A 25,864-nucleotide genomic window follows, 5' to 3' on the forward strand; every position below is an offset into this window, starting at 1 on the left:
CACCCTTCGAGGGAACCCCCCCCCTCCCCCCCTCACAACTGCGCGTAGATCAAGTCGATTCGATTCCCACGACACTCGCTCCATATGCTGTGAAGCAAATGAACCGTTTTGATGTTTTTCTTTCTCAAGTACCTAGCCTTCAGAACGCTCTCTCCCAAGGGGTACCCACTTGAACTTGTGTTCAGTGCGCTGTAAAGGAACACGGCATATCTCCTACCGCTATATTCGAAGTAGATGTCAATTAGAAAACCTTCATAATCATATGCCTTCTTCACACATTCGAAGGGATGATCCCGATTTATATCACTTATATTTTCTTCTACCCCTTGCGCTTCTTTCTGTACCTCTTTATCACCTTCCGATCCCAACAACAATGTGTTCTCCTTGTACATTGCATCTACCACATCATCCGCGAAACTGTGCAGATACTCCGCAATCTGAAATTGCCAATAATTTTCACTAACCAAGTGAAAAATCCGCAACGTGTTGTACGAATCCAAGATGGACGGATCGATGAGATTGACATAGGATAAAGAAGAGTACAACAAACAGCACCGAGAGTCTCCCAATTTTTCCATATCAATTACACGTAACATACACTTCCAAAAGTTGGCGTCTAAAAATCTGTTAATACAATAACACCATAAGATGTCACATATTTCGTGATGACAAAACTGATGCATCCGTTGTAATATTTCATACTGTAATGAACTCAGCAACGTGTACGATGAGTAGAAGTACATATTACCATACGCATATGCTATTTTGGCAATTTCCTGGGGGGACAAATCACTCTGCTTCTTCATAATAGCCGATTGGATCAGACTGTGCAATTCTCTATTGCCACTCCGAACAAGCGAATAGGCATAACACAAGTTTGATAAATCTTCTGATGTGCACAGATTTAGAAATGTCCTTTCTGGGAGACGAATCCTTGGCTCATTCCCAATGTTGTTATCCCCTTTTTTAGTCCCCCCCATATTCAACAGGTAACGCTCAACAACCTCATGCATTTCTGTGTCCACCTTCCCATCCCAACTTACAGTTCGCCCAACGGTAATTGATAACCCAAGTAAACTGTTGGATAGTTGCTTCGGAGTCATGTTCTGATATAACTCCAGCGCTCTCTCCTTCAACTCGAAATATAACTCATTGCTGAATCGCACTTGGGGGTTCTTTCCTTCGACTGTACTGTAAGCCCAAATGAGCATGCTAACAGTGCTGGCGCTAAAATTTTTTATATTCTCCAGAATTATCCTTTCGCTCTTTATCAGCAAAAAAGGGTAATCCTTAAAATACTTGGCACTCGTCCATATTCCGTTCAGAAGTATAGACAGAGGGATGCCAATCGTGGGTTTCCTTTCGCCATTTCCTTCATCGTCTAACTGGAATACCTTGTCCACCCCAGGACCACCCTGGCAACTGACCCCCTTTGCCACAGCTCCCTTTTCCTCTTCCCCCTCCTCATGTGAAAAAATATCAACTATGGACTTAAGAAAATTACGCATCAACACATCGTCAGCCGCATTCATATTTTTGGAGTACAAAAAGAAGAGCTTCACTATCTGTTCCTCTGTCAAATTATTATACCTCTTATACACCTCGTTTTTCAAGTCTCTAAAAATCTGAACATGCTTGTAATTATTACTATTTACGTATTCAAGAATTTTTACAAAATTTTCATTATTCATTGACTTTACCTTAATTTGAATTAAGCTTAAGTACGTTTCTAGGAAGTCTTTACTTCCGTATCTCCCTATCTGATGAATGTTTTTCTCCTTGTTGGAATTGTTCAAATATATGTAGGCTACTTTCACTAGAGCGTCTTCATCCAAATATTTTATATTTTGAGAAATAACATTCTCTGCTAACATGCTGACTTCCTCTATGGACTGTAAGTTAATCCGTTTCGTTATATAGAGGTAGTTAATAATATCCTTGTATGAAAAAAAAAAAATTTTTTTATAAATTACGTTTAGCACATTTGCATACAACTCTTCGTACTTTTTTGCCATAAAGGACGATACGTAATCCTTCCATGTGCTCTCCCTGATGTTTAATTTTTCTATATACTGCACGTAGCTAAGGTGTATCTCCATCAATGTGTTAAGGTTAAACTGGGGAGTATAATAACTCCTTGCGGTGTGGTTAGTATCTCCGTCTAGATAGGGAGTATCTACTACACAGTTGTGCTCTTCCACTTGGTGCATTTCTCCCTTCGTCTCCTCCAATCGTTCAGAATATTCCCGTATGTTATGCTCCTTAACTTCTTTGTGGCTTGAGTGACTGGGCAGATTAATCCCCTCGTTCTCGAATATATTATCAGAAATGCCATCATGCTCATCATTTTCGTAAAATATAATTTCATTCTCCCCTACTGTCCCTATATCCCTCTTGCGACTGCTACGACCATATCTCCCTACCCAGTCATCCACGTACTGGTTAAGGGTCACAAATCTGAACTGCGGATTGTCCAGCCTCAAAATGTCACAAGACTCGTACGTTTTGTAAAAATTTGAAAAGATAATTTCATACATTTTAAATAACAAATACACATATTCATGATTTTTCATTTCGTTAGAATTGTTATCAAAATAGTCTTTAACGTCATCCATGGTGTTGGAAAAAAATATACTACGTAGATTCTCATTATACTTACTACTGGCATCTTTCCCAGGGGGGAGAAACTTTGATGCCAATGTTTTCTTCAGATTTACACCCTGAGAAGTATCTGTATAATTCTCATCTCCCTGCAATGTGCTGCAGTCGTATATGCTTCTAGCATATGCAAAATTCTTCACTCTTATTTTGATTGCCCTTCGAGGGGGGTTCCTCAACAAGGCTACACTGCTTATCCGCCCTGCATGGTTCAGTTCAAGTCGTTTTTTCAGCAGGTACATTTTAGTCTTCAAAAATTGTACGTTGTAAAAATGGTGATCATGGAAAATGTACAATAAAGGAAGAGGCGTGCGTGCCTTTCCTTTGTTAACAACACTGCGACCTTTGCTAACATGCGATCTGCTATGATGTTGCTGCGTTGGTCCCCTGTGTAATGCTAACCCTGTGTTCCTGTGCCCAATATGTTGTTACCTCTTCTCCATTTGCGTTATTTTACCTTTTTTTTTTTTTTTTTTCTTTTTTTTTATATTTAAGCTTACATAATTGTCCTCCTTGTGTACAAAACAAACATTAGGTGTGGGTATCGCCATCATTTCATGGGTGCGGCATCTCTTCCCTTCAAGTATGCCAGAAGAAAAAACAAAAATACTTAAAAAATTAGTACTGGTAGCGACAGCAAAAGCGCAATAACAGGGACGCTTTCATTTTTCCAACTGCTGTGGTTATTTCAGGAAGGCATCAAAAGAGGATAAAGATAAACTAATTTCTGAACGTATTTTCTCCCATTTTTGCAAAGTATTAATTTTTTTTTTTTTTTCCCTTACGATGAAATGTTCCCACGAACAGCTGCCACTGAGCACTTGTTGTGTGCAACAATCTGCGCCTTGTTCAGAAGAAAGGGACTAATAAATTCTACAGTGTACGTAGGGTGAGTATCGTTAAAAAGGCATGGCAGCAACTTCAAATTGTCTTACAAATTTGCATTTATGTGTGCATATTTGCAGAGTCGCGAGCAACTTGGAAAGTTCTGTCGTTCCTGCGTCACACTGGGTGAGGGAGGTTACTCCAACGCAGTATATTTCCACCCCGCATCACAAGGCATGTAATGCCATCGAACGGGTATAAACTGAAATAGTTAAAAATAAACAATAAGGAAAAAAATCATGTAACCCTGGAAAATAAATATTTTCCCATTCACTGTGTATGCCTTGAAATGTTTAACGTTCCCACATGCACACGCTTAAAAAAAAAAAAAAAAAAAAAAAAAAAACACACTTTTGTATTACACATTCATCTGCATATATAAAAGTTAACACAATTGTTCAGTTTATAATACCTGACTGTTCTTATCTTTTAGCTGTTTTTTTTTTTTTTTTTTTTTTTTTTTTTTTTTTTTTTTTCTCTCTCTTTTTTATACTGCTATTCAGAATAAAATACACACTTTTTTTTTCTTTTTTTACACCTTACTGTTCAGAAAAAAATACACCTTTTTTTCTTTTTTTACCTTACCGTTCAGAAGAAAATACACATTTTTTTTTTTTTTAAATGGCTGTTCAGAACAAAATGGCCATTTTGTTTATTTCACTTTAGCATAGTCCATTTTAACACCCCCTCCTTTATCATCAACCTCTTTAGCATATTCCATGTTAGTACGTATTACTTTTTTCCCTCCACCGCAACCCATACGCGGTATATAATCACGTTATCTGCTAAGAATAAAACGCACTTTCCCTCCACACGCTTTTATCCCGTTAAGAACTCGTCCCAACCTTGTTTCTCTTCTATTCCGCAACGCACCTTGCGTAACAGGGTGTGGGCACCACGAAGTGTGTATTTTCACTGAAACGAATTTTTTAGAAAGGACAAAGTTTGCTGGCCGTTTCCGGAGTTATAACCGTGGTTGTTTGCCGTCCCGCCAGACGTTAATGGAGAATTATTCTTACGGTTCTGGTGCAGGGAAAATGATACCGTCAGAACAGAGCATCAGCAACGTAGTAAGTATAAAAATGGCGCTACAAAAATGTAGCACAATAAGGGAGCAAAGAAATAAAAATGCTCCTTTTTGTGCATAAGATGATGATTCACACATTTGAGATAAACTGATGGTGGAAGAGGGCATACATATATTTAATTTGCCTAAAGAGACAACGTATTTTATTAGATCTCACCTTTTCCATTCTATTCAGCCAAGCAAGAGCACGTATAAGCAGCTCGACAGCACGAATTTACCCGACCCTAAGGAACCGGCAGATTACAGTTTGTACCAACACCCTGGAAATATTAACCTGGTGGATCAGAATGGGTACGTCCTAGAGGAGACTCCCTACTACAGTCATGGAGAAATAAACACCACCCCCTCGATGAACCTGTACCACGGTGCAGACATGTACGTAGTAGGTGCAAGCAATAGTAAAGACATAATGGAAAAACCAAATAACACCTTCAATATACCAGGAACTATACCATCGAAAGGGGCACCGAATTATGACTATATAAATTCTGCCCTAAATATCAACCAAGGGAATTACTATAATCCATACCAAGTGATTAACGACTTTGTCCCTGGCAGTGAGAGTATGAAATACGAACCGAAGAGCGGAATGGATGGGGAATACGTAATTCCGGAGATAAGCACAAAGATGAATAATTCCTACGTGATGAACGTAAACAATAGTAGCAATATAAGTGGGAAAATTGTACAGAATAGTATTAATGGTTATATCGATCCAGACAGCTACACGAATTTGTATGAATACGGGAGCGGGAATTATAGTGAGCCCATTATGAATGGCATAGCAAGTATGCCTGACATGAAAAACATGGCTAGCGCGACATACCCCAGTGGAATGGGAAATGTAAATTACGATTTGTTGATGCATAACTACAACGGTGATTTGTATAATAATATAAATAGTGTGAGCAACGCGCAGAACTCGGCTAGCATGGGTTATCTGGGTGGTTTGGACATTCCCCCCTTGAAGGTGCAACCGTACGGTGCGAGTTTTAACAGCTTCAATTATGACAGTATGAATTATGGCGGTGTCAATTTTGAGGGTACCAATTTTGGGGAGGCTAATTTGGGGAATACCCATTTCAGAGATTCTCATATCGCGGGTTCCCACTTCGGGGATGTCAATTTTCAGCCCATCCCCAAGGACGAGTTTCCACTCCTGTTTGATAAGCACAAAGGAGCGGACCTGTTAGGCGAGCGGGAAGGGAAATACTCAAAGCTTATTAGAAGCAACAACCACGCGGAGGGGAGTCATACCCACAAACACCCCCCAGAACAGTTACAAGCAATACTATGTCTACAAAGGTTGGAGGAAATCCCTACTCCATTCTTAAATTTCAAAGACATAAAATATTCAGTCAGTGTTTACTTTAACTCCTATGATGATATACTAGAAAAATACCAATCCCAATTTTACAGCTGTAAATTGAACGAATCAAACACATATGCTGACTGTGATTTGAAAAACGAAATAATAAAATTACCATTCAATAATGAAGAATTTATTTACCTAAAGGTGATAGAAACGTCTATGTACAAGACAGAAGTAACTGGTCGATTGCAACTAAAAGTGAAATCTCTTTCGCAGGAATATCCATTGAGAATACCTATAATAGGAGATGATGGGAATTCCAAAGGATTTTTAATTATGAACTTTTTTATCACCTCGTCCTTCTATGATTTAAAGAATGACTTGCTCATAACTGATCAGTCAAGTTTGCCCAGTCGGCCCAAGTCTACAAGGATCCGGAGAAAAAATAATGGTTTCCATTTTTTCGAAAATTTCACAAAGTGGTGTTGTGAGATAACGGACCATCACATGAACTAGACAAATGACATCTAGATATCGATATCACGCGAGCGTCTCTCCTCACTCGTTCCTCCATCCGTTTTCTTGCATGCTTTACTTCCTTCGTTGGCTCTATTTATTTACACATTTCATTTTATTTTATTTTTTTTTTTTGTTGCATTTGTTTCACGGAAGTTTGAATTTGTTGCATATACCAGTGACTCTGTCTTTCATTTGTAATTAAATTGCGCTTGCTATAGCGACTGACCTGCATTTGCGCCCTTCCTCCCCTGGCACAGGTGGTGTACTCGCGCCCGCTTGGGGGGAGGAGGTGAAAGAGAAATCTGCCATAAGAAATACACATATGCATAAACATAATCATATGTATTTGTAGATGTGCGCACTTGTGTTCTTGCTTGTTGGCTGCAGAATAAATCCGTCTATGACTCCTTTTTTATGAAATTTTTATAATTTCTTTTTTTTTTTTTTTTTTTTTTTTAAGTTCGTTTTTCACGTCCGTCACAATTATCCACTTAACCATTTTTATCATTCATATAGGCGATTGTTTTTTTTTTTTTTTTACGCTGTTCAAATTTTTATCAACAGAGAAGCACGGCGTTGAGGGCTTGCTTTTTCTAACACTAATTGAATATGATGTCGTTCCGTGGCCATTTTTTGTCATGTGTGCATGCATTAAATAATATAAGCATGGTTATCTTATGTGCCAATGCTACTCCTTTGTGAAGTGATCTACAATTGAGCATCCAACGAGTCTTTCGTCAACCGTTCTAATAGGGGCCACAATTTCATCCACAGTGCGACATGAGCCGCAAGGCGTTTTAAATCGAGTCGGGGGGGGGAGATATATATGTTCGTCTAAGTTTTTCGAAATTTACCAAAACACTGAAAATATGTGCATTACGCATTCTTTTCGGCATAACTTGGGTGTATAATATAAGCTTGCCTTTTTAAAAAAAAAAAAAAAAAAAATGAATTATAAAAATTGTGCAGGGACCACCGTAGCTGCAACTACAGAAAGGCACAAGAAACTGCACACAAGGCCCTCAGAAATGCACACGGGTCTGAAGAAAGCACAAATACGTCCATGCATGTGTGTCTACACAATGTGGTGCTCTTTACATGCGCGCGCCTACGTATATGCATAACTTCACGGCGTTACGTGGTGGCTAATTTTGCATTAAAAAATGGGGACATGAAAAGGGGCAGCGTACGCATGGGGCAAAATTGGGCATTTCGCGCAACTCTTCAGGTAAAAAGAGCTTATGCTGTGGAATGTAGTAAAAAAAAAAAAAAAAAAAAAAAAAAAAAAAAAAAAAGGGTAAACGAAAATATAGCAAAAACAAAAAACTCGCTCACTTGAAAAGCCATCCACACGCCTTTCTACACTTTTTTTTTTTTTTTTTTTTTTTTCTTCTTCCTCTTCTTCCTGAAGGGAAAACAAAGACTGCCCTCGCGTGCTCGCATAAAATGCAAAAAAAAAAAAATATATATATATATACTTTCACATGTCAACACAATTAAATGGTACAACTGAGAAGTAGAGGTAGAAGGGGTAATAAAATGAACTGTTTAAAAAAGGGGGGCTAATTATAATTTTTTTCAAAAAAAAAAAAAAAAACATATAGGTTATACAGGTTTATTGTGCACAAAGGGGGAAAGGCTGCAAAAATGTACACAGTCGCCCCGTAAACAACTGGACGTGCGCAAACGCTCCGTGAATAACCCAACTCTTGCGCGATTGGCACCAACGGCATATGCGCACCGATTCACGTGCACATACACATAAACAGGTGAAAATTTTTCCCACATCTTGGGGATGGAGAAGCAAAGGAAAAAAGAAGGGGAGCTTGGCCAAAATGGGATTCCTCGTCGTCGTAATCATTGTCATCGTCGTCATTGCCGACGACATCATCTGTCTGATCATCCTCTCTTCGACATATTCCCCTTCCTCTGGATCTATTAAAAAGGGGAATTAATCCTTGGACTCCCATTTCCACACTTTTGCGTTGCCAGCTGCGGGGCGGGGGGAAAAAGCAAAATAATCATCACGGTGAGTAACGAGGCGTCGGGAAGTGGTTAACAGATTTATACACACAAATATACGGGATATGGAAAAAGTCGCTGAGCAATTGTGCATTGCTCTTTCGACTTAACATAACGTATGACGAAAAACCTACCGTTGGAAAACAGGACGATGAAGTAGGGCCCAGAAAGGGGGAGAATAAAATCAGGGTCGTTAATGTTAAATTTCAGGGCCATGGATTCGCGATCCTTCAAATATCCATAGGGATTAAATTCGGGCAATGAAAAAGTGTATAATGCCTTGGTGGAGCCGTAAATAAGTATTGGCACATTTTTATGATTGGTCAAACCAGCCATGCAGAAAATAGGTAGAGTATTCATTTCAAAGTGATTATCTCCTTTAAGACTGAAAGCTAATATCTTGCCTTCACTCATAGCCGTGATAACGTTAGCTTCATACTGCATAACTGATACCACACTTCCATATTTACATTTTACTACATTCACTATTTCTAAATTTAAAAGATTAATAATTGTTATGTTGTCACCACATAGCCATAATGTCCTGTTGAATTTATTTTCCTCCGAATTGGAATTGCTGTTAATATTTCCTGAAGCACATTTGGAGGAAATAATTTCTATCATTTTAAAAATCTTCGTTTTCGTTTCGATTTTTTTTATAGTTACAAAGCTTAAGTAGGATTCTTGGTACTTCCAAAATTTCACTTCTCCATTTATACTGGACGATATAATAATGCCGTCGATGCACACAATGCTGTATATAGAATCTGTGTGTGCATACAATGTTGAAGAATCAGAAGAAGGGAGATGCATAATTTTTATAAGTCCATTATCTAAACCTGCGAAAATACACTCTTCCGCGTATAGTAGGGATAGCACCCTTTTTTTCCTCTTCTTCATTTTTTTGTTGCCTTTTGTTTTGTCATCTCCATATTCCTCTTCCTCTGGGGTTAACTCAAACTCTATTTTTTTTAAATGTTTTATGTCCAGCTCCTTTGATCCTTCTCCGGGAACGAATATCCACACGTTTATTGTGTACGGAGCGACCGACGTGAAGAGGTATATCTCGTTGTTCGGCCCATGTACTATTATTGCGCAATCGATGTAGGATCTTTGCAAAAAAAACGTGTCGACTAATTTTAAATTGTGCAAATTTCTGGAAGGAGGGAAAGACAGCAAGAGAAGGGGAGAAAACAAAAGTAGCAAAAGAGGGGGAGTCACCAATTCGGAGAAAAGGGGAAAAAAAAAAAAAAAAAAAAAGGGGGGGGAGGGGTATGGTAAAAGCGGTGGATAATAAAAGGACTGCGTTGGCTTCTTCGTCTGCCTCTGCTGTGGGGTGGCGATGTGAAAAGGAAGGGCAAAACAGGCGAAAAGACCGAAACGGGGCAAACTTTCTACCAAATCATCTGCACATAAAAACTGCCATTTAATTATCTTCACCAATGTGCGTAAAAAAACTCCGTCGCTATCATAATAATGTGCTTATTCGGGAAAGAACATGCCTCTCATATACACAAGCTGATATACAAAACGCGAGGCCGAAAAAAAAAAAAAAAAAAAAAAAAAAAACTTCACTGTGAGCAACATGTACATATGAGATTGATGCATTAGGCGTTGCAGGTGATGCACAATTCGTTCTCCTTTCTTTTCATTTTGTAGTTGTCCTTTTTCGCAACTTTTTCACACATTTTTTATTTCTCATTCTTCTCGCACATTACTTTTTTTCATTCTTTTGTACTTTTTTTTTTTTTTTTTTTTTTTTTCATTTTTTTTTCGCATTTTTTTCTTTCTTCCTTTTTGAAGCCATGCAAACTAACACACCCACGGCAGATACGCAACGCAAAGCAGCACATCACGCGCACACAATTGTCATGCAAAAATATATATTACTTGCAGTCGTCGGAGAAGCGGCACAATCCTGAAATAGAGAAATGCGCGAAAAGCGATAAGGGAGGGGGGGGGATATGAAATGAATAAATAAAGTTAACGCAGGGAAGAAGACTGTTCACAAAACTTTCGTATGGCAAGCTTCCCATGGGACTAATAACCCCAACGCAGTAGTGGCATGGAGATTATCAAACACACGTGGAGCTACATGTATGGGGAATGCTCCCACATAACAAGCGAATCTACATGACGAACGAGCGTTATTCAAAAGTTACAAAAATTTTGTTAACCCCTTAGAGTGTAGTGAGGGCAGAAGGTTATTCCTTTATCTCTGTCTTTGTTCGGATTTTTCTTCTGATAAAAATTCCTCCTATTGTTGTAGTTGTTTTGCATTTTATTGTTCCCATCTGATCCTGAATGAGGGGGGGTAAATTATAATGCAATATATGTATGTCAGAGCAATGGTACAAAAGTTCAGCCCAATTCATATTCACCCCTTCTTGTATTATATCCACACGCACAAATAATACAGAGCTCATTCCTACCATTTGCGTATCGATACTGATTCTTATAGCCATCTCGGAGATAATTGCCCCTCATATTTAATGCCTGCAGGGGGGGGGAGAGAAAAAAAAAAGGAAAAAAATTCAAACATGATTATAATCCATTTGCATATAAAAAGGATGAAACATGGGTAGTGCACGTTCCATACTGCGCCAAATCGAGCACGCTCACTTCTCCATTCGATGCCAACGTTATTTCCCCATAACGGAAATGATGTTATTCATAAGGGGATATTGTTCTATTATTCTACCGCACGCCGGCTCTACACCATCCGATGTGTCATATACCGAGTCTACTGTGTGTACTTCGTTTAACTTCACCCAATGGAACCCGTACGATTATGTTGATACGCACAGTTTATGCAGACTCAACGTGACATAAGAACGGACTGGTGCCACACTCGATCGGTCAACATAACACTCGGGCTGCACATCATTTCAACTGCGTGACACAAGGCTCTCCGGGCATGCTCTGACGATTGGCTCCAAATAAACGGAAAAGAAACACAACTCAGGGAAACCAACAACAGGCGACAGCGTTGTGTAGGCACTCACAAATAATGTTTACTTTTATTTAAAAAGGATCTTCAAATGGGCTTTCATGACATAACGATGTTTAATTTTCTACTTGGATGGTTGAGGGGCATGACATCAGAAATATTTTCTCCTTCTTTTTGTTTTTTCTTCCGCTTTGTTGCGCTCAAAAAAGGTTGGTATTAAATATATGTACAGTAGGCGGGATGAATGTGGGAACGTATGTAAGTACATAAATATATGTAATTATACGAACGTATGCAAATATTTCTCAAAGTGCGATGCATTACAAATACAAATATTTGCTTCACGCATATGCGTATCACACAAGTTCGCGCTTCATGTAAAAACGCCTGCAGCTTCGCTTTCGTATGTAACGGCAGCATAAATATATAAAAATTAATTACGCCTTAAAATGTTCACTACAAAATGATTTTAAAAAAAAAGAAAAAAAAAAAAAAAAAAAAAAAAATGACGTGGAAAAATTGTATAACTGTCAAAACAGATAGCCTTCTTTTAATTTTTTTAAATAACAGAAAAAAAAAAAAAAAAAAAAAAATCGTATTAAAATGAAGCAGAACATAATTTGACCAACGTTTTTTTTTTTTTTTTTTTTTTTTTTTGGGAAGGGGGGGAGGGAGCGGGCGTTTCCATAGTCAATACCCTTTTTTCGCGTGTACCGCACTTGCGGAAATATTATAGCAAGTATTTGATTCTTGGTCAAGCGCAAATATACATACGTAAAATATAGTAACATGGGTACATCCGTGTATGAAGAAGTAACGAATAACTTGGCCCGCATGGAAACGTAATATTCATTAACCCATGGGAACACGTAAGCCTTTCTATTATGCATATCACATGGAACATATAAATAATCGCTTGCCTACCTGCACGAAGCAATCACTTCATACAAATCATGCGCCACGCCACCCTCCCATCGTTATATGTCGGTTTTATTTTTCATCCATTTCGAATGGCGCCAATGGCACTGTTTCTTCTGTTATAACACAAGTTTCGCAAATCATTCTCGCAGGAATAAAAAAAAAAAAAAAAAAATTGTTACAACATACTGAGCCATACGCATCATATGTCCCCCCTTCGCCTATGTTCCAACTCTGTGGCATGATATTCAAAATAAAAAATTCCCTATGTGGGAAGTGAATATTAATGTAATGCTAGGAGGGTATAAAACGAAATACCACCGCTGTGTTGTGAAGAAGGGGAAGCATGTAAAAACACCTTTTGTGGGATATGTAATTGTAAAAAAAAAAAAGAAAAAAAAAAAAAAAAATGAATGGAAAAGTAATTCATAAAATGTGACTCCACTTATATATGGTGTACTTGTTTTCGCAAGGGGGGGGATATCATGGACATATTTACAACAGGGACATTCTGAAGTGAACCGCTCCTCCCCATTCCGTGCATATGTGCACATGTACACATAAATAACGAATCGTATGCTTTGAAAAGATGGTACTTCCTCCAACCTATTGTGTTTCTCTTTCCTCCATGTGAGCTACTTTAACTGAATGAACAACGACACACCCATTTTCCAGCTGCCTATTTTACTAAGTATTCCGGGATTGCATATATAGATATATATGTGCACACATAACTCTGCGAATGCAGGCAGCGTGTCGCACGCTTAAAACTTTCTTCGCATAACAACCTTAGGAACCTTTCAAAGGAAGAGTTACATATGCCATTTATATGTAGAACGAAAAAGGGGGACCACAACTGCTGTTACATTCTCCTGGAAATAAAAATAGTTACGTATATCAAAATGGAGAATTTTTTTTTTTTTTTTTATGCTTAACTTGCGAATATCCAAATGTTTACGTAAATATAGTCCCCCACGCTCACAACATGTAGGAATATCATCATTTTGCACGCTCGCCAAATTTCAATATAGCGTTTTTGATTCACCAAATTTTATGTCCAATAGTGTATTTTCCCATTAAGAGCACCTCCTCATCGTTCCGTCAAATTATCTAGGGAAAAAAAAAAAAAAAAAAAGACATTTCAAAAATACGTCCATTATATTTTCTGCAATCATCACACCATGCTTAGCCCTGTGTAGACTGCAAAAAAGGTTATTTCCTATTTGACCAAATAAATTTAAGAAAAGCGTTTTAAAAAAATTTAGCAATTTTTGACAAAATGTAATAAAATTTAACATATTTAAGGGAATTTATTAAAATTTGCCAAAAATAAGCGTTACTAAAGCGAAATGATTCGAACAAGCATGGCTGTGTGAAAGACCTACTTCTGCTCATGAAAGCAAATAGGACACACAGTATGTTTCGTGTTTGCAAAAAAGTATATAGATATGCAAGACATACCCTACTGCCATATCGATAAATACATACACTAGTTATGCAATTAAATGGTAGTGAGTACACCTGATAAAAGATTTTTGTGGGCAAATCAGAACATCCTTTTGTATGGGACAAGAGGAAGTAACTGAAATAGTATGCTGTGCAATGGTGTCCTTCATTCTTTACTCGTCCACTTCACGTCCTTCTTCCGTCTGCCCCCTTTTGCCTTCTACACTTCAATATATCATTTTGCGAGAAATAATCGGAGAGCTGGAAAAAACGCATGACCTGTTCAGGCAATTTCTACTTTTTTTTATTTATTTATTTTCTTTTTATGCAATACGCTTAGGCATCCTTTTAGCTAGCCGGGCCGAACGACACCGCTGCTAAAATGTACTTAAAATAAATTAATTAAAATGAAATAAATGAAGGTTAATTAAGTTAAATTAAAATAAATAAAGAGGATGAGCGAATAAACAAAATGAACGAAATATTGCAATGTGAGCATAGTCAGCAGAGTAAGCAGCATGAGCGTAGTACTTTAAGTTAGCAGAATTTACGAAATGAAACCTTATTTAAAATTAAAATTGACAACTGCGCCTTCCCAGGGAACCATCCCAAACGGATATACACATATGCTCATGATGAAAAAAATTACTAAAAAAATGGCAACGCGTAAGAGGTGCAAAAAAGGAGTGCTTGCACAACGAATTATTGAACATCAAATGTGGGATCCACTAGAATCATGCACATGCTTGTTTACACCCGTGTGTACACACTTCTGAATGCGCATTCATAAATGCACACATCGAACTAATATGTATATCCATAGAAGTCTTCAGAGTTATACTGATAAACATAGTGACCCAACAAGGAACATAGGGCAAAGGAGTAAATGACGCTCAAGGCGCTGCCAACACACAGCGCTCGACTGGCATATTTGCGTCTAGGCGAAGATTCATCATATTTTAAACTAAACAAATAGGACAGGCAGCCTAAGAAACAGAAAAAAAAAAAAAGGAGGGAGGCATGCAAATGGAAAACGTGTAAATAAATGGTGTGTGCACCTTTGCGCGGACGGTATACCTGCCCATTTGGGCACATTCCACGTATTATTGCATATTTGTATCAAAGAAGTGGAATCTATAAATATGCATATCGATATATTTTATTCCCTTTTCCCCTTTTAACAAACCTATAAATGGCACAAAGAAACTCAAAATGGTATGAATTCGAGGCTTTAAAGTGCTATCCTCCTTTTTTTTTTTTTTGTCCATATCTTCAGCATCCTACAACGGGCAAAACAACAACAACAAAAAAAAAAAAAAAATATATGGGTTATAAAAAGTAGACGAAATGGAAAAAGTGGAAATACAATCCTTGTGTGGGAGTAATTTTCAGAAACACGCAGTTTAAGAACAGAAAAAAAAGGGAAAGGGGTGCAGTTCATACCGATGATTTTTCATTTGCCGAAGGTTCAGACGTAAATTTTGGTTCGTCAGTAAGTTGTCGTGAGTTCAAATTAAAAATTCTTCTGTACTCGCTTTTTTGGTACTAAGGGTCAAAAAGGAAGGAGAAAAAAAAAAAAAAGTGTTGACAATTTTTCCTTACTTACACACGCGCACAGTAATAGCCTGCAAGCAGTGCAAACCAATGCGCAATCAATAGAAGTGATGCACACACGTTACTACAACGGCGCGTTTGTGTTCCCACGCAGTTACCTTTGTCAAATCCATATTAAAGAGGTCGATACTCCTCCGGTCCATCAGAATAGCATGCGGAAAACATTCGTCATCGTTTCCATTATTAATTAGTAAGGTATTTTCCCTGTTTAGAATGCTCAGATTGAAGGCATCCTTCAAATTAATTATTTCCTCCTGCTTCTCCGAAGAGCTAGCCATTTTTTTTTTTTTTTTTTAATTTACACGTATGTTCAGGTATTTTATATATAGTTATATATCTGTGTAAATTTAAATTACAAATTGATGTTTAACGCTTTGGCTGCTTCCAGAATATAATAATTCAGCATAGATATAAATATGCAATTTTAGTGAAAAAGTTTAAGAAAGCATACTAGTTTTAATCAACTTATTATTAAAATAATGTTTTTTTAACTGTTGGAAGTACTTTTCTAATTGCGTTCGCACAAATATGAAGGACAGTTGGTTTTTTGCTTTCTGCTTTTCTTATACCTAATTACCAAAAAAGGTAACACAAACTCCGAAAATTGACATAATTTTTAGTTTTAAAATCCTGCATACAACATATATGTATAAATGTTTTAGCATAAATAAATGAATTCGCTACTGCATATATTATTCCGCCCGCTATCTTTAAAAGTGGTAAAAAAGGAAAAAAAAAAAAAAAAAAAAAACGACGAAAATAATTAATGTACAATTGTACGCACATTCCGCCAGCTGATGTAAATTAAAATTTGTTTGACATTTAAAAGGAAAAAAAAAAAAAAAAAAAAATTATCCTTTTCAGATCTTCCTTTTTTCCCTTTTCCACGTAGGAAGAATATATTCATAACAAACGAAATTACAAATAAAAGAAAGGGTGTTTTCTTTTTTTTTAGTTCTTTAGTTTGTTATTTATTCTTCTGCTTCCTTAAGCGATGCATTATATGGTATATAAATTCGTTTTGTTACGCTACGAAGTTTCATCATTTTTACACCTTTTTGCTAATTTATATTTTGCAGTATATTCTTAGTTTCAAAAAAAAAAAAAAATGGTGCCGTACTTATTTGGTGCTATTACGTAAGTGCAGCAAAAATGCCTCTGTGGGGTTGCAGGGAGCATGCGATGATATGTAAAGGTTCGCAAACACACGAAAATAGTACATATATTACGTCGCATATGATACATGCACGCTTAGAACATGCACTATGTGCCCACCCAAATGAGATCCCCCCCCCATATGTACATACAAAATAATATACTCTTCTCATACAAACGTTATACACTTTGCGTACAAACTTAAAAACATCCATGTAACGCATGAACATAAAAAGTTAATTCCAAAGCGTGGGTAAAAAAGGTATATGCAATTACATATGGAACTCTCTTTTTTTAATTAATTTTCTCAATACTGTGTTTTTTCCCCCCTTTCAAATTGTGTACCTTAATTTTTTTTTTTTTTTTTCGTTGTATCTGATCTGATCACATCAAAATGTATCATTTTGTTAACAACAAGGTTTAAAAGGTTGAAAAGATAGTAAGGTTAAAAAGTTTGAAAAGAATAAAAAAAAAGAAAAAAAAAAATCCATAAATCAAAGAATTATTAAATGAATCAACACGTACACTGCACAACTAAAAGATGAAAAAACTTTGGTGCCATTATCTCTTTCATTTCTTCTTATTGTCCATATCCACGAGGCATTTTACGCCGTGTATTCCCTGCGAGATGTTCGTGAACTAGCCAAGAAGAGGAGGATGTTTGTGTGTGTGTGTGTGTGTGTACTCACATATGAACTGATGTGCTTATTTACATTCGCATTTTTGTGCGCGCAAATGCGCTTTGCAAAACATGCACAATGGACATATGCATAGAAATAAAAGCGGGGGGCAACACAGCCGCACATATATGTGAACGTAAGAAGCCACATAAGTGCTCGTGGCAATTTCAGCTTCTTCTAATTTGTGTACCATTTTAAATGCCGCCAGGGGGGAGGAAAATAGTAGGGCGTAATGGGCTGTGGGGAGGAAAAAAAGAAATAATAATAATATGTAAAAAATAAACTACACAATAACAAAATGAGTATGCACAATAAAATGGGTAACTGAGGTAAGGTAAACAGAACCAAATAAGGAAAAACACTCTTGTTGCAAAAATCTAAATATCCTAAAATTTCCTCAGCTGTTTGTGCCATACTTGCATATTCCTTATCTCTTTTTTTTTTTTTTCTTTTTTTTATGTTACCTATTATGTGGAGGATGTCATTTTTGGGGGTAACCTTAAACATGTAGGCGGCAAACCAGAAGGACTCGTAGGCGATGATGCAAATGACCATGACGACTGCGCGAAGGGGAAAAGATGTGTCGACGTGTATGCAGTTACGTATGTATGTTGGTATGTATATTCATTTTCATACACGCGCGCATGTGTAATGTGCCCAATGGTGCCCATACCCGGCCTCTCGTAGTACAGCTTCAGCAGCCGATTTCCCTTCTCGATTTTCTTGTGCGTTTTATTTCCCGCTATGGCGCATCTGAAAAGGAGGGGGCGAATATGCCATGGGGCGTATGCACACACAAGTATAGGTTCATGCACACACGTGCACCTAAGCATTTCTAAGAAACTCAAAAATAGTTTCATCCTTACGATGATGAGTGAAAGTAGTGCCCTCCTATGTCGGCAATCATGATTAGTCCAATCGCTGGGAGGAGAAGAAACAAATAGAAAAAAAAAAAGTATCATTTAGAATATACACACAAAATGAAGTGTATGCGCATATCAACACAACCATCACAGATTCTTTGTGCGGTGAAGTAACGGGACCACTGCGACTTTCTCATCCTGTTAGTGTTGTCTTAGCTCCGTCATATTCCTATACAGTTTCGCTAATCCCGTTCTGTTCGGAGAGCTTACCAATGATGTACTCATCGTAGACGTTTCCATTGAGCAGGTACAGAAGGGTTGTCGACAGTCTAAGGTGACACACAGGAAGGGAAGAAAATGAAAAAAAAAAAAAAAAAAAAAATTACACTTGATTGCTTAGGGTGACTTCACAGGGATGGTGCAAATTTTATATTTTGCGTCCTTCTTCTCTACAATACTGTGCATAGTGAGCCATTTAAAATTCTCCTTTTTTTTCGAAAAATAATGGTTATCTCCCTGTCGGAATCCAAACGATGGGCCTACCTGTCCGTGATTTGATCTAATATTTGGCCGAATACAGAAGCTGCGGGAAATAATATATGCACATGCAGGAATATACATTAATGGATACACACATATGTATGTACATATGTACATAGGTATGTGAGTACTTTTTCGCTACGCCGCGAGGTCTGCTCCCCTCCCTCTAGGCACACCTACTTTGATTAAACTTTCTCGCTGTCCATCCATCAAAGGCATCTAGTATTTGACTCGTTCCGTAAAGGAAGCCAAACAAAATTAGGTTCTTCCGACATATCATAAAGCCCCACAGAGCTAAAATAACCCGAATGTAGCCTTTGGAAGTGGGAGAGGGGGAAAAAGGGAATGTCAATGAGTCGTTAGATGAGTCCATAATCATAAACAAGCCTTACGCGTAGGAAAACATAGAGTGTAAGAGCAGCAGCATGCGCAGACACATTCCTTGCAATGCTCGTCTGAACGCGTAAATGTGATAATGCCATAACGGTAAAGTGGACATGGTTGTGCGCCCAAACGGATACAGACGTATATAAGGTTTTTCATCTAACCAATGATATTCGGTATATAGAAATACACATTTTTATTTTTCATTTTGAAAAAACGTTGAGTTCTGGTTTAAGCGGGTTGAATTATTTTTCGACTCTCTGAAGTTCTGCGGTGAGCGGCTCAGTTTTTTTTTTTTTCTCTCATGTAGCAGACAACTCAACGTATCGCATAGAGAATTTACAAGTATCGGTACTTAAATTAAGGATTGATATTTCGCAATTTTCTGCATACTAGTGTTGTTTAAAAATACACACATGGGGGTGTTAATGTATTACGACGTAATCATAGGCATTATCACCTTAAGCAAACTTGCGTACAAGCATTTCTCCTGTCAAATAATGTGGTGTGCCAAAAAAAAAAAAAAAAAAAAAAAAAAAAAAGATGGAGAAAAGATGCTTTATCTGTTAACTAGTTGGCAAATATTAACAAAAGAGACGAAAAAAAAAAGAAGAAAAAAAAAAAACAGATATACTTTGAGCAGGAATGTATGTGCCAGCTTGAGTGTGGAGAACAAACGAAATGGTAAAAGTTGCGAGTTGTGAGCTACATACTGAGTGATGCATAAGTACATACTATCTGGTACCCCCTTTCTTTTTTAAAAAAAAATTATAAGAACGGTAAGAGAAGAAAAAATGAACTTGTGAAAAGAAAAATACACAGGCATCTTTTTTACACATGGAAGGAATTTTTAGCCGAGCCGGGCGCGGCGCACTAAAGTTACAGTCTTCAGCATCGACTTCACCGTTTCAGCCTCTCCGTTTGGCCTTCTCCCGCATACGCGTAACCGGAGGCGTGTAATTACGCGGATACACAGAAGCACTACTCGCTTCCTATTTTTCAATACGCAAAAAGTTTACCTGGGCATTCTTGCCTAACCGCCCTTCCTTCGAAAACTTCTTTTTCTACCTCATTACGTTAAAATTAGTTGTGATTTAAAATACATCTCTCGCGTGCGTAATCGGATTTGCTTCTCCCATGTAGGGAAAATTATTCACCCAAAAAAAGAAAACAAAAAAAAAAAAAAGAAAAGAAAAGAAAAGAAAAATTTTATAAAAAAAAGCGCGCTCATATTTGATCGCACTTCGGGGGGGAAATCCTTCCATCGTAAGAATCAAGCAATGATTAAAAATTGCTAAAAAGAGAAGATTTCTCTTGTTTCGTTTTCACCCCCCTTTGAGCTTGCAACGCAATCCCACCTGCACGTAGAGGTAGAATTCACCTGAGTACGGTTGCTGCGCCAAGAGGGGGGAGGTGTCTCATCATTCGAAGAAATGAGACAATGTCGTACACACCGAATTGAAACCCTAATCTCAGAACCCCACCTACCGACCTGAACATATGTGAGAGCAGTGACAAACCATTGGGGAAGTCACCAAACCCAAGTGAAGACGAAACCCAACAGACTAGTATATAAACAAACATGTATACTTGCCGCTTCATATGAGAAAATATCTTAATAATATTTTCTAAAAGTACAAAATTACTGATCAGTAAAGTTGTGCAAAATGGTTGTGAAGGAGAACGACAGCGTCATTCTATACACGGACCAAGAGAACATTGATCTTGTGAAGCTCAGAAAAGATGGAGTTCTGACGAACAAAAAAGGAACCTTTCTACATAAGGACATAATAGGAAAAAACTATGGAAGCAAAATATACGACAGTGGGTGTAGGAATTATATTTATGTATTAAGAAGGACCCCAGAATTTATAGCCCAAAGTTTAAAAAAGAAAACGCAAACATTGTATGAACATGATATATCATTTATCTGTTTATTGTGTAATGCTTTGCCAAATAAAAAAATAATTGAAGCTGGAACTGGTACGGGTTGCTTGACCTACGCGCTAGCGAGTTGTGTTTTGCCAAAAGGAATTGTTCACACCTTCGAATATAATGAAGAACGTTATCTAGAAGTAAAAAACGAATTTTCTAATTTTGAAAATGTAAAAAATAATATCCAATTTCACCACAAAGATGTAATAAATGATTCCTTTGTACAGTTTGAACCTGAAGAAATAGATTCTGTTTTTTTGGACATGCCTAATCCATGGCTTTGTGTCCCTAGCATAAAAAGGGTCCTCAAGGAAAGAGGTTCTTTTGTTATTTTTCTTCCATGCATTGAACAGGTCTACAAAATTATTGAAGCACTAGAACAGAATGAGTTCTGCGAAATTGTTACTTACGAACTCGTCAACAAATCTTGGGAAATTATTCTTAATGAAGGATCTTCAACCCGATCAAAAAGAGAAAACTACTCCAAGGTAGACAGGACTAATGAAACGAGTCATCCTGAAGGCGACGGGAAGAACCTGTCTGGGGCCCAGGTAGTCACAGGTAATCCATTGTATAGACTTCGGCAGAAGGAGAACAAGACGCATACAGGCTACTTGATCTTTTCAAGGAAACAGCTTAGCGATGAACACGAGCAGATGGAAATTGAGATGAAGGGTCTTTAGGAATTGTTCCGTTGGAAGATATACCCAGTAGGTTACTAGACCTGGAAACGCTGGAAACAGTACACATTCCACTTAATGCCTCTTGCTGAGACTTTTCGACATGGGAGTTTTGTACATACTGGGCCAGAAGGCCATTTCAAGATTTGACGAGATGTATCTTCTTAGGGGTAGAGCTACGTTGATGAATCACCACCCCATTGCACATCCACACAGTGAAGATACAAAATGGTAAAAACGAAAAAAAAAAAATAAAAAATAAAATAAATAAATAAATTTGCAGCGAAGAAAGAAGGTTCATTCCTCATATATTTCAATGCATATCTCGTCTCCCGCGAACCAAACGCAGATACCTCCTCTTGTAGGATATTTCGTCACTGAGCTTTTTCTTCACCCTTTTATCCTTCTCCCCTGTACAAGGGTTGAAACCCTTTCTCATTTGAACGCGCTTGTTATTGGAGTTCAGATTCTCCATGTGGAGTTTCACTTCATTCCAATTTTTATCACCAAGGATAGACACCAATATTTGGAGTTGTATATCCTCTAAAAGGTTAAACCCTATTCTTTCAAGTTTCACTTTATCATGGCACTGTTCATACATTTTTGTTAACTTTATGAATTCCATAAAACAGGAGAGGGGACTTCTATTTGTATTTAATTCTCTAGCTATATTAGTCCACTCTCTTTTTTCATACTTTTTGCATAAGCTCAACAATTTTTCTTTCTCTTCTTTGTTCCATTTTTTTTGTTTTGGATCTTCAAAACAACAGTGGTAGAGCCACGTCTTTTGGCACTCCCTGCTTGTCTGCGTATTGGTTAAATATGATGCCACTTCATTCCAAAAATGGTTCGAAAATTCCGCAAAATTTGTTATTCCATCTGGAGGTGATCCCTCGGGGTAATCAGTAAATCCCTCCCCTCCTGTGGACAACTTTTGAAATGCATCAAAATGTAATTTTATTTTTGAAAGTAAATTTTTGACATCCTTACTATCTTCGATCTCCTTCCGTTTTTGCACCTTCACATCGTAAGGTAAGTTTTCATCTATTAAATACCGAATGGCATACTTTCTGGACGTTTTTTCCACGAGGTCGAAGAGAAGTTCAATTTCTCTTTTCGTCCATTCGCTTTTCTTATATTCATATTTTTTTCGATAATTTGATATACTCATTTGGAATTCAGTAATTTTTAATGCGTCTTCATTGGATGGAGCGAATCCATATTCCTTTTGGTAAAACATCGACATGTGTGTTCTCCCTTGTGCCTTTTCCCAATTTATTCTTGTTGGCTTTTTACTTGCTAGCGTTTTTATTTCCTTGTACTTCCTATCTATATAATCGTCCAGTTTTTCTATGTTCTCCTTTGTCTGTTCAATCAGTTTCTCTAAAACTGACAACTCCTTTTCCGCCCGCTCCTCCAAAGCCCACAGACTATCGAACTCATCCCCCTCGTCCTCACACGCTTCTCTCCACATGGCTCACCTGTTCAGATGGACCACACTGTGGTGGTGCTACGGTGGACCAGGAAAACTTAAAGCAATATCATAAATCTCGATTGGCGCGGAACTTTTCATGCTCTTCTCCTCATGCACTTCTCCTCACGTAGTTTTCCCCTTATGTGAACCTCCAAATTGACCCGCTAAGACGTACGAAGTGTGTGCGTTTTTATGCCGATCACATCCCTTGGCAACTTACCTATCGCACATAGTCGATGCCTGAAAATTAAAAAAGGCACTCAAGCAAAAGTTACTAAGCCAACGGTGGTTCTTTCATCCCCTCCTTATTTTTATGCTTCCTTTTACATTACACCTTTTGCTTGAATAATCAATCCGTAGAAATGTTAAATCCTCCGCCCTCTCCGTAATACATTTCTAGGTACATACGGTTAAACGTATGAGTTTATGTGTGCTCATGGTTGTATATATATTTTCTTTTTTTTTTTTTTCATTTTACGAACACCCTGCTGAAATGCTCCCTACTCTTCATTACCATTACTGATAATTCATTTGGCCCTTTTAAAATATGCTGCACATTTGCCCCTTTGCACTTCCAAATTGTGGATTTTTTATATTCTCCTTTTACGCGAATTGGCCAAATGGTTATTTTTAGTGGCGTGTCCACTTGCGTCCCGTTTTGCCGCAACGGAAATGAGTGTCACTTGGGGGCTATACACATGCGAACAGGTATATGCTTTCCTTCAATTACAGTGCATTATATATGTGGTTTTTTCCTTGCGATGTGGTCGCTTATATTTACCACGTAAGGTTTCTAATTTTGGAGATAGGGAAGGAGTTCGTCTTTACACGATTTTACGACAAAATGCGCTCCTTTGTCTTTGATAAAGAATGAGTCATTTGAGAAGAACCCATCGTGTGCAAGAAATATTAATAAGAAGTGGTGGCAACGTGGTAGAATTGCAATGGGAGATGAGGGCATGAATTCTTTCGAAGAGAAAGCGCAAACAATGCCGAATTAATGAAAAAAAAAAAAAAAAAAAAAAAAAAAAAGGACGGGTTTATCCGACATGCCACATTCCCTTTTTTTTTGGGGGGGGAACAGTTTTGTGAAGCGACTTATGGACCTGTTCCACATTTGTACGGCGTTGGAACGATCGAGAGGTACCAAAAAGAAAAAAAAAAAAAAAAAGGGTCGTCATTGGGTAGAGAAATTTTGAGGGGGGAGGTTCCGCCTTCACGCATGTGCTGAGTCCACGTAGTTATCAGGATGCATGCTTCTTTTCACACGCGAGGAGGTAAGAAGACTCCAGTGAAAGCAATTTTGGGGGGAAGGAGTTTCTTTTTCCTGTACGCATATTGCACTTACGATTTGCTACTGTGCAATCCTCCGCTTAGCACATGTAGGAACCCCAAACTGTACGACAACTGCTATGTTTACTTTTCACACCATGCACCGTTGCCCCATTTGTAGATCAAACATTTATAAAATATTCTGAGGTGAACCATGCGATGTTCCGAAGGACAAGTGGAGGGTGTCGTCCCTCGGAGTGCGCTACCGGGTAGTGGGAGAAAACCACAAATTTGTGAATACATATTTTATCATAAAATATATACTATACGTACGTAAACATATATGCGTATCCATTGCATACGTATATGTACATATGAAGATACATTTGCACAGGGTATGTGTTTCCTTTTTATGTGCGCCCCCCTCCCGCCAGTAGCGCACTGCCGTATATGTGGCAATCCCTTTTCCGCATCACGCATAATAAAAACGTGTATATTAAATTGGGGGGGGGAGCGATGACTCTTTTTTTTTTTTTTTCCATCCCAATTATTTGTCGAACCAAATCCGGTGTTTTACATATATATGCATATGTTACAGGGAAAATAGTGCCATTTTTTTTTTTTTTTTTTTTTTTTTTTTTCTTGCAGTAAAATAATTTTTTTTAGGAGAAACAAATCCGCGTGCATTTTGTCGTTGAAAATGAATTGAACGTGTGAACGTCGTCAATTCAAAGGGGCAATTCGGAGGAAATGAAAAAAAAAAAAACGCAAACCGAACGGTTAAAGAAAAACAAACAAGCAGCCAAAAAAAAAAAAAGAATCAACTAATCAACCGATGAACCGACCAACCAAAACAACCCAGGCGAATACAACTGAGCTACGGGAAATGAAACCCTGCAGAGGGCTCTCTGCATCCCCGTTGGTTATTACAAATACTCATGCCGCATTTTCAAAGTATCCCCCAAAAAAATGCATTCATATGGGTACTTCCCCCTAAGGAACACTTTTCAGTCGGTTGCCACATGTTGACGCGGCATACTTATTAATCCGAGGCCTGTTACAAGTGGATACGCAAGCGCATGTTACAAACGCATGTTACAAACATATGTTACAAACGCATGTTACTTAACAGCTGGTATATTCCCGCACGACCAAGGGGGAACCTGGAACCTATGCGGCCACTGCGTAACTTACTAGCGGGCTCACACTAATGCGAAAACTGCAGGCTGCCCTGTACAATATACATTTTTGCCATTTCGATACTCCCATTTGGCATCGTCTTCCGTCCACCGTGCGCAAGAAATAATTTTCCCCATTGGCACAGGTGGGACCCATGTGCTGCGTAGCTATGTAAGAAGGACAGAAACAGAAAGAGAGAGAAAAAAAAATTCCACAAGAAAGAGGAATGAAAAGAGAAAAACGCACAAAGTAGTACATGTTATGGGCGAAGAACACGATTGTATGATAAAT

At 37.9% G+C, this 25,864-nt stretch overlaps 7 protein-coding genes across 7 annotated transcripts; 2 read left to right on the forward strand and 5 right to left on the reverse strand.

The window, feature by feature from the left end:
- Positions 1-32: 32 nt before the first annotated feature.
- PKNH_1415900 (heptatricopeptide repeat-containing protein, putative) lies at positions 33-2,900 on the reverse strand (the record flags this gene model as incomplete). Its single annotated transcript, XM_002262012.1, has 1 exon — positions 33-2,900. One exon carries the CDS (start codon positions 2,898-2,900, stop codon positions 33-35), a length of 2,868 nt encoding a protein of 955 aa, XP_002262048.1.
- Positions 2,901-4,544: 1,644 nt separating this feature from the next.
- On the forward strand, positions 4,545-6,458 carry PKNH_1416000 (uncharacterized protein; the record flags this gene model as incomplete). The annotated part of the gene is made up of 2 exons (XM_002262013.1): positions 4,545-4,613; positions 4,806-6,458. The coding sequence occupies 2 exons, from the start codon at positions 4,545-4,547 to the stop codon at positions 6,456-6,458; spliced, it is 1,722 nt and encodes a 573-aa protein (XP_002262049.1).
- A 1,954-nt stretch (positions 6,459-8,412) lies between these two features.
- PKNH_1416100 (zinc finger (CCCH type) protein, putative) lies at positions 8,413-10,970 on the reverse strand (the record flags this gene model as incomplete). Its single annotated transcript, XM_002262015.2, has 5 exons — positions 8,413-8,453; positions 8,618-9,639; positions 10,374-10,401; positions 10,661-10,783; positions 10,916-10,970. 5 exons carry the CDS (start codon positions 10,968-10,970, stop codon positions 8,413-8,415), a joined length of 1,269 nt encoding a protein of 422 aa, XP_002262051.2.
- A 3,631-nt stretch (positions 10,971-14,601) lies between these two features.
- Positions 14,602-15,689, reverse strand: PKNH_1416200 (conserved protein, unknown function; the record flags this gene model as incomplete). Its single annotated transcript, XM_002262016.1, has 4 exons — positions 14,602-14,783; positions 14,984-15,077; positions 15,241-15,342; positions 15,510-15,689. 4 exons carry the CDS (start codon positions 15,687-15,689, stop codon positions 14,602-14,604), a joined length of 558 nt encoding a protein of 185 aa, XP_002262052.1.
- A 1,447-nt stretch (positions 15,690-17,136) lies between these two features.
- PKNH_1416300 (CDP-diacylglycerol--inositol 3-phosphatidyltransferase) lies at positions 17,137-19,240 on the reverse strand (the record flags this gene model as incomplete). The annotated part of the gene is made up of 9 exons (XM_039113638.1): positions 17,137-17,205; positions 17,437-17,483; positions 17,711-17,806; positions 17,920-17,999; positions 18,113-18,167; positions 18,380-18,438; positions 18,653-18,692; positions 18,830-18,964; positions 19,198-19,240. 9 exons carry the CDS (start codon positions 19,238-19,240, stop codon positions 17,137-17,139), a joined length of 624 nt encoding a protein of 207 aa, XP_038970009.1.
- Positions 19,241-20,700: 1,460 nt separating this feature from the next.
- Positions 20,701-21,651, forward strand: PKNH_1416400 (uncharacterized protein; the record flags this gene model as incomplete). The annotated part of the gene is made up of 1 exon (XM_002262018.1): positions 20,701-21,651. One exon carries the CDS (start codon positions 20,701-20,703, stop codon positions 21,649-21,651), a length of 951 nt encoding a protein of 316 aa, XP_002262054.1.
- A 310-nt stretch (positions 21,652-21,961) lies between these two features.
- PKNH_1416500 (transcription factor MYB1, putative) lies at positions 21,962-23,122 on the reverse strand (the record flags this gene model as incomplete). Its single annotated transcript, XM_002262019.1, has 1 exon — positions 21,962-23,122. The coding sequence occupies one exon, from the start codon at positions 23,120-23,122 to the stop codon at positions 21,962-21,964; it is 1,161 nt and encodes a 386-aa protein (XP_002262055.1).
- Positions 23,123-25,864: the final 2,742 nt, after the last annotated feature.

The sequence above is a fragment of the Plasmodium knowlesi genome (genome assembly GCF_000006355.2).
Source record: "Plasmodium knowlesi strain H genome assembly, chromosome: 14".
Classification (NCBI taxonomy): Eukaryota; Apicomplexa; class Aconoidasida; order Haemosporida; family Plasmodiidae; genus Plasmodium; species Plasmodium knowlesi.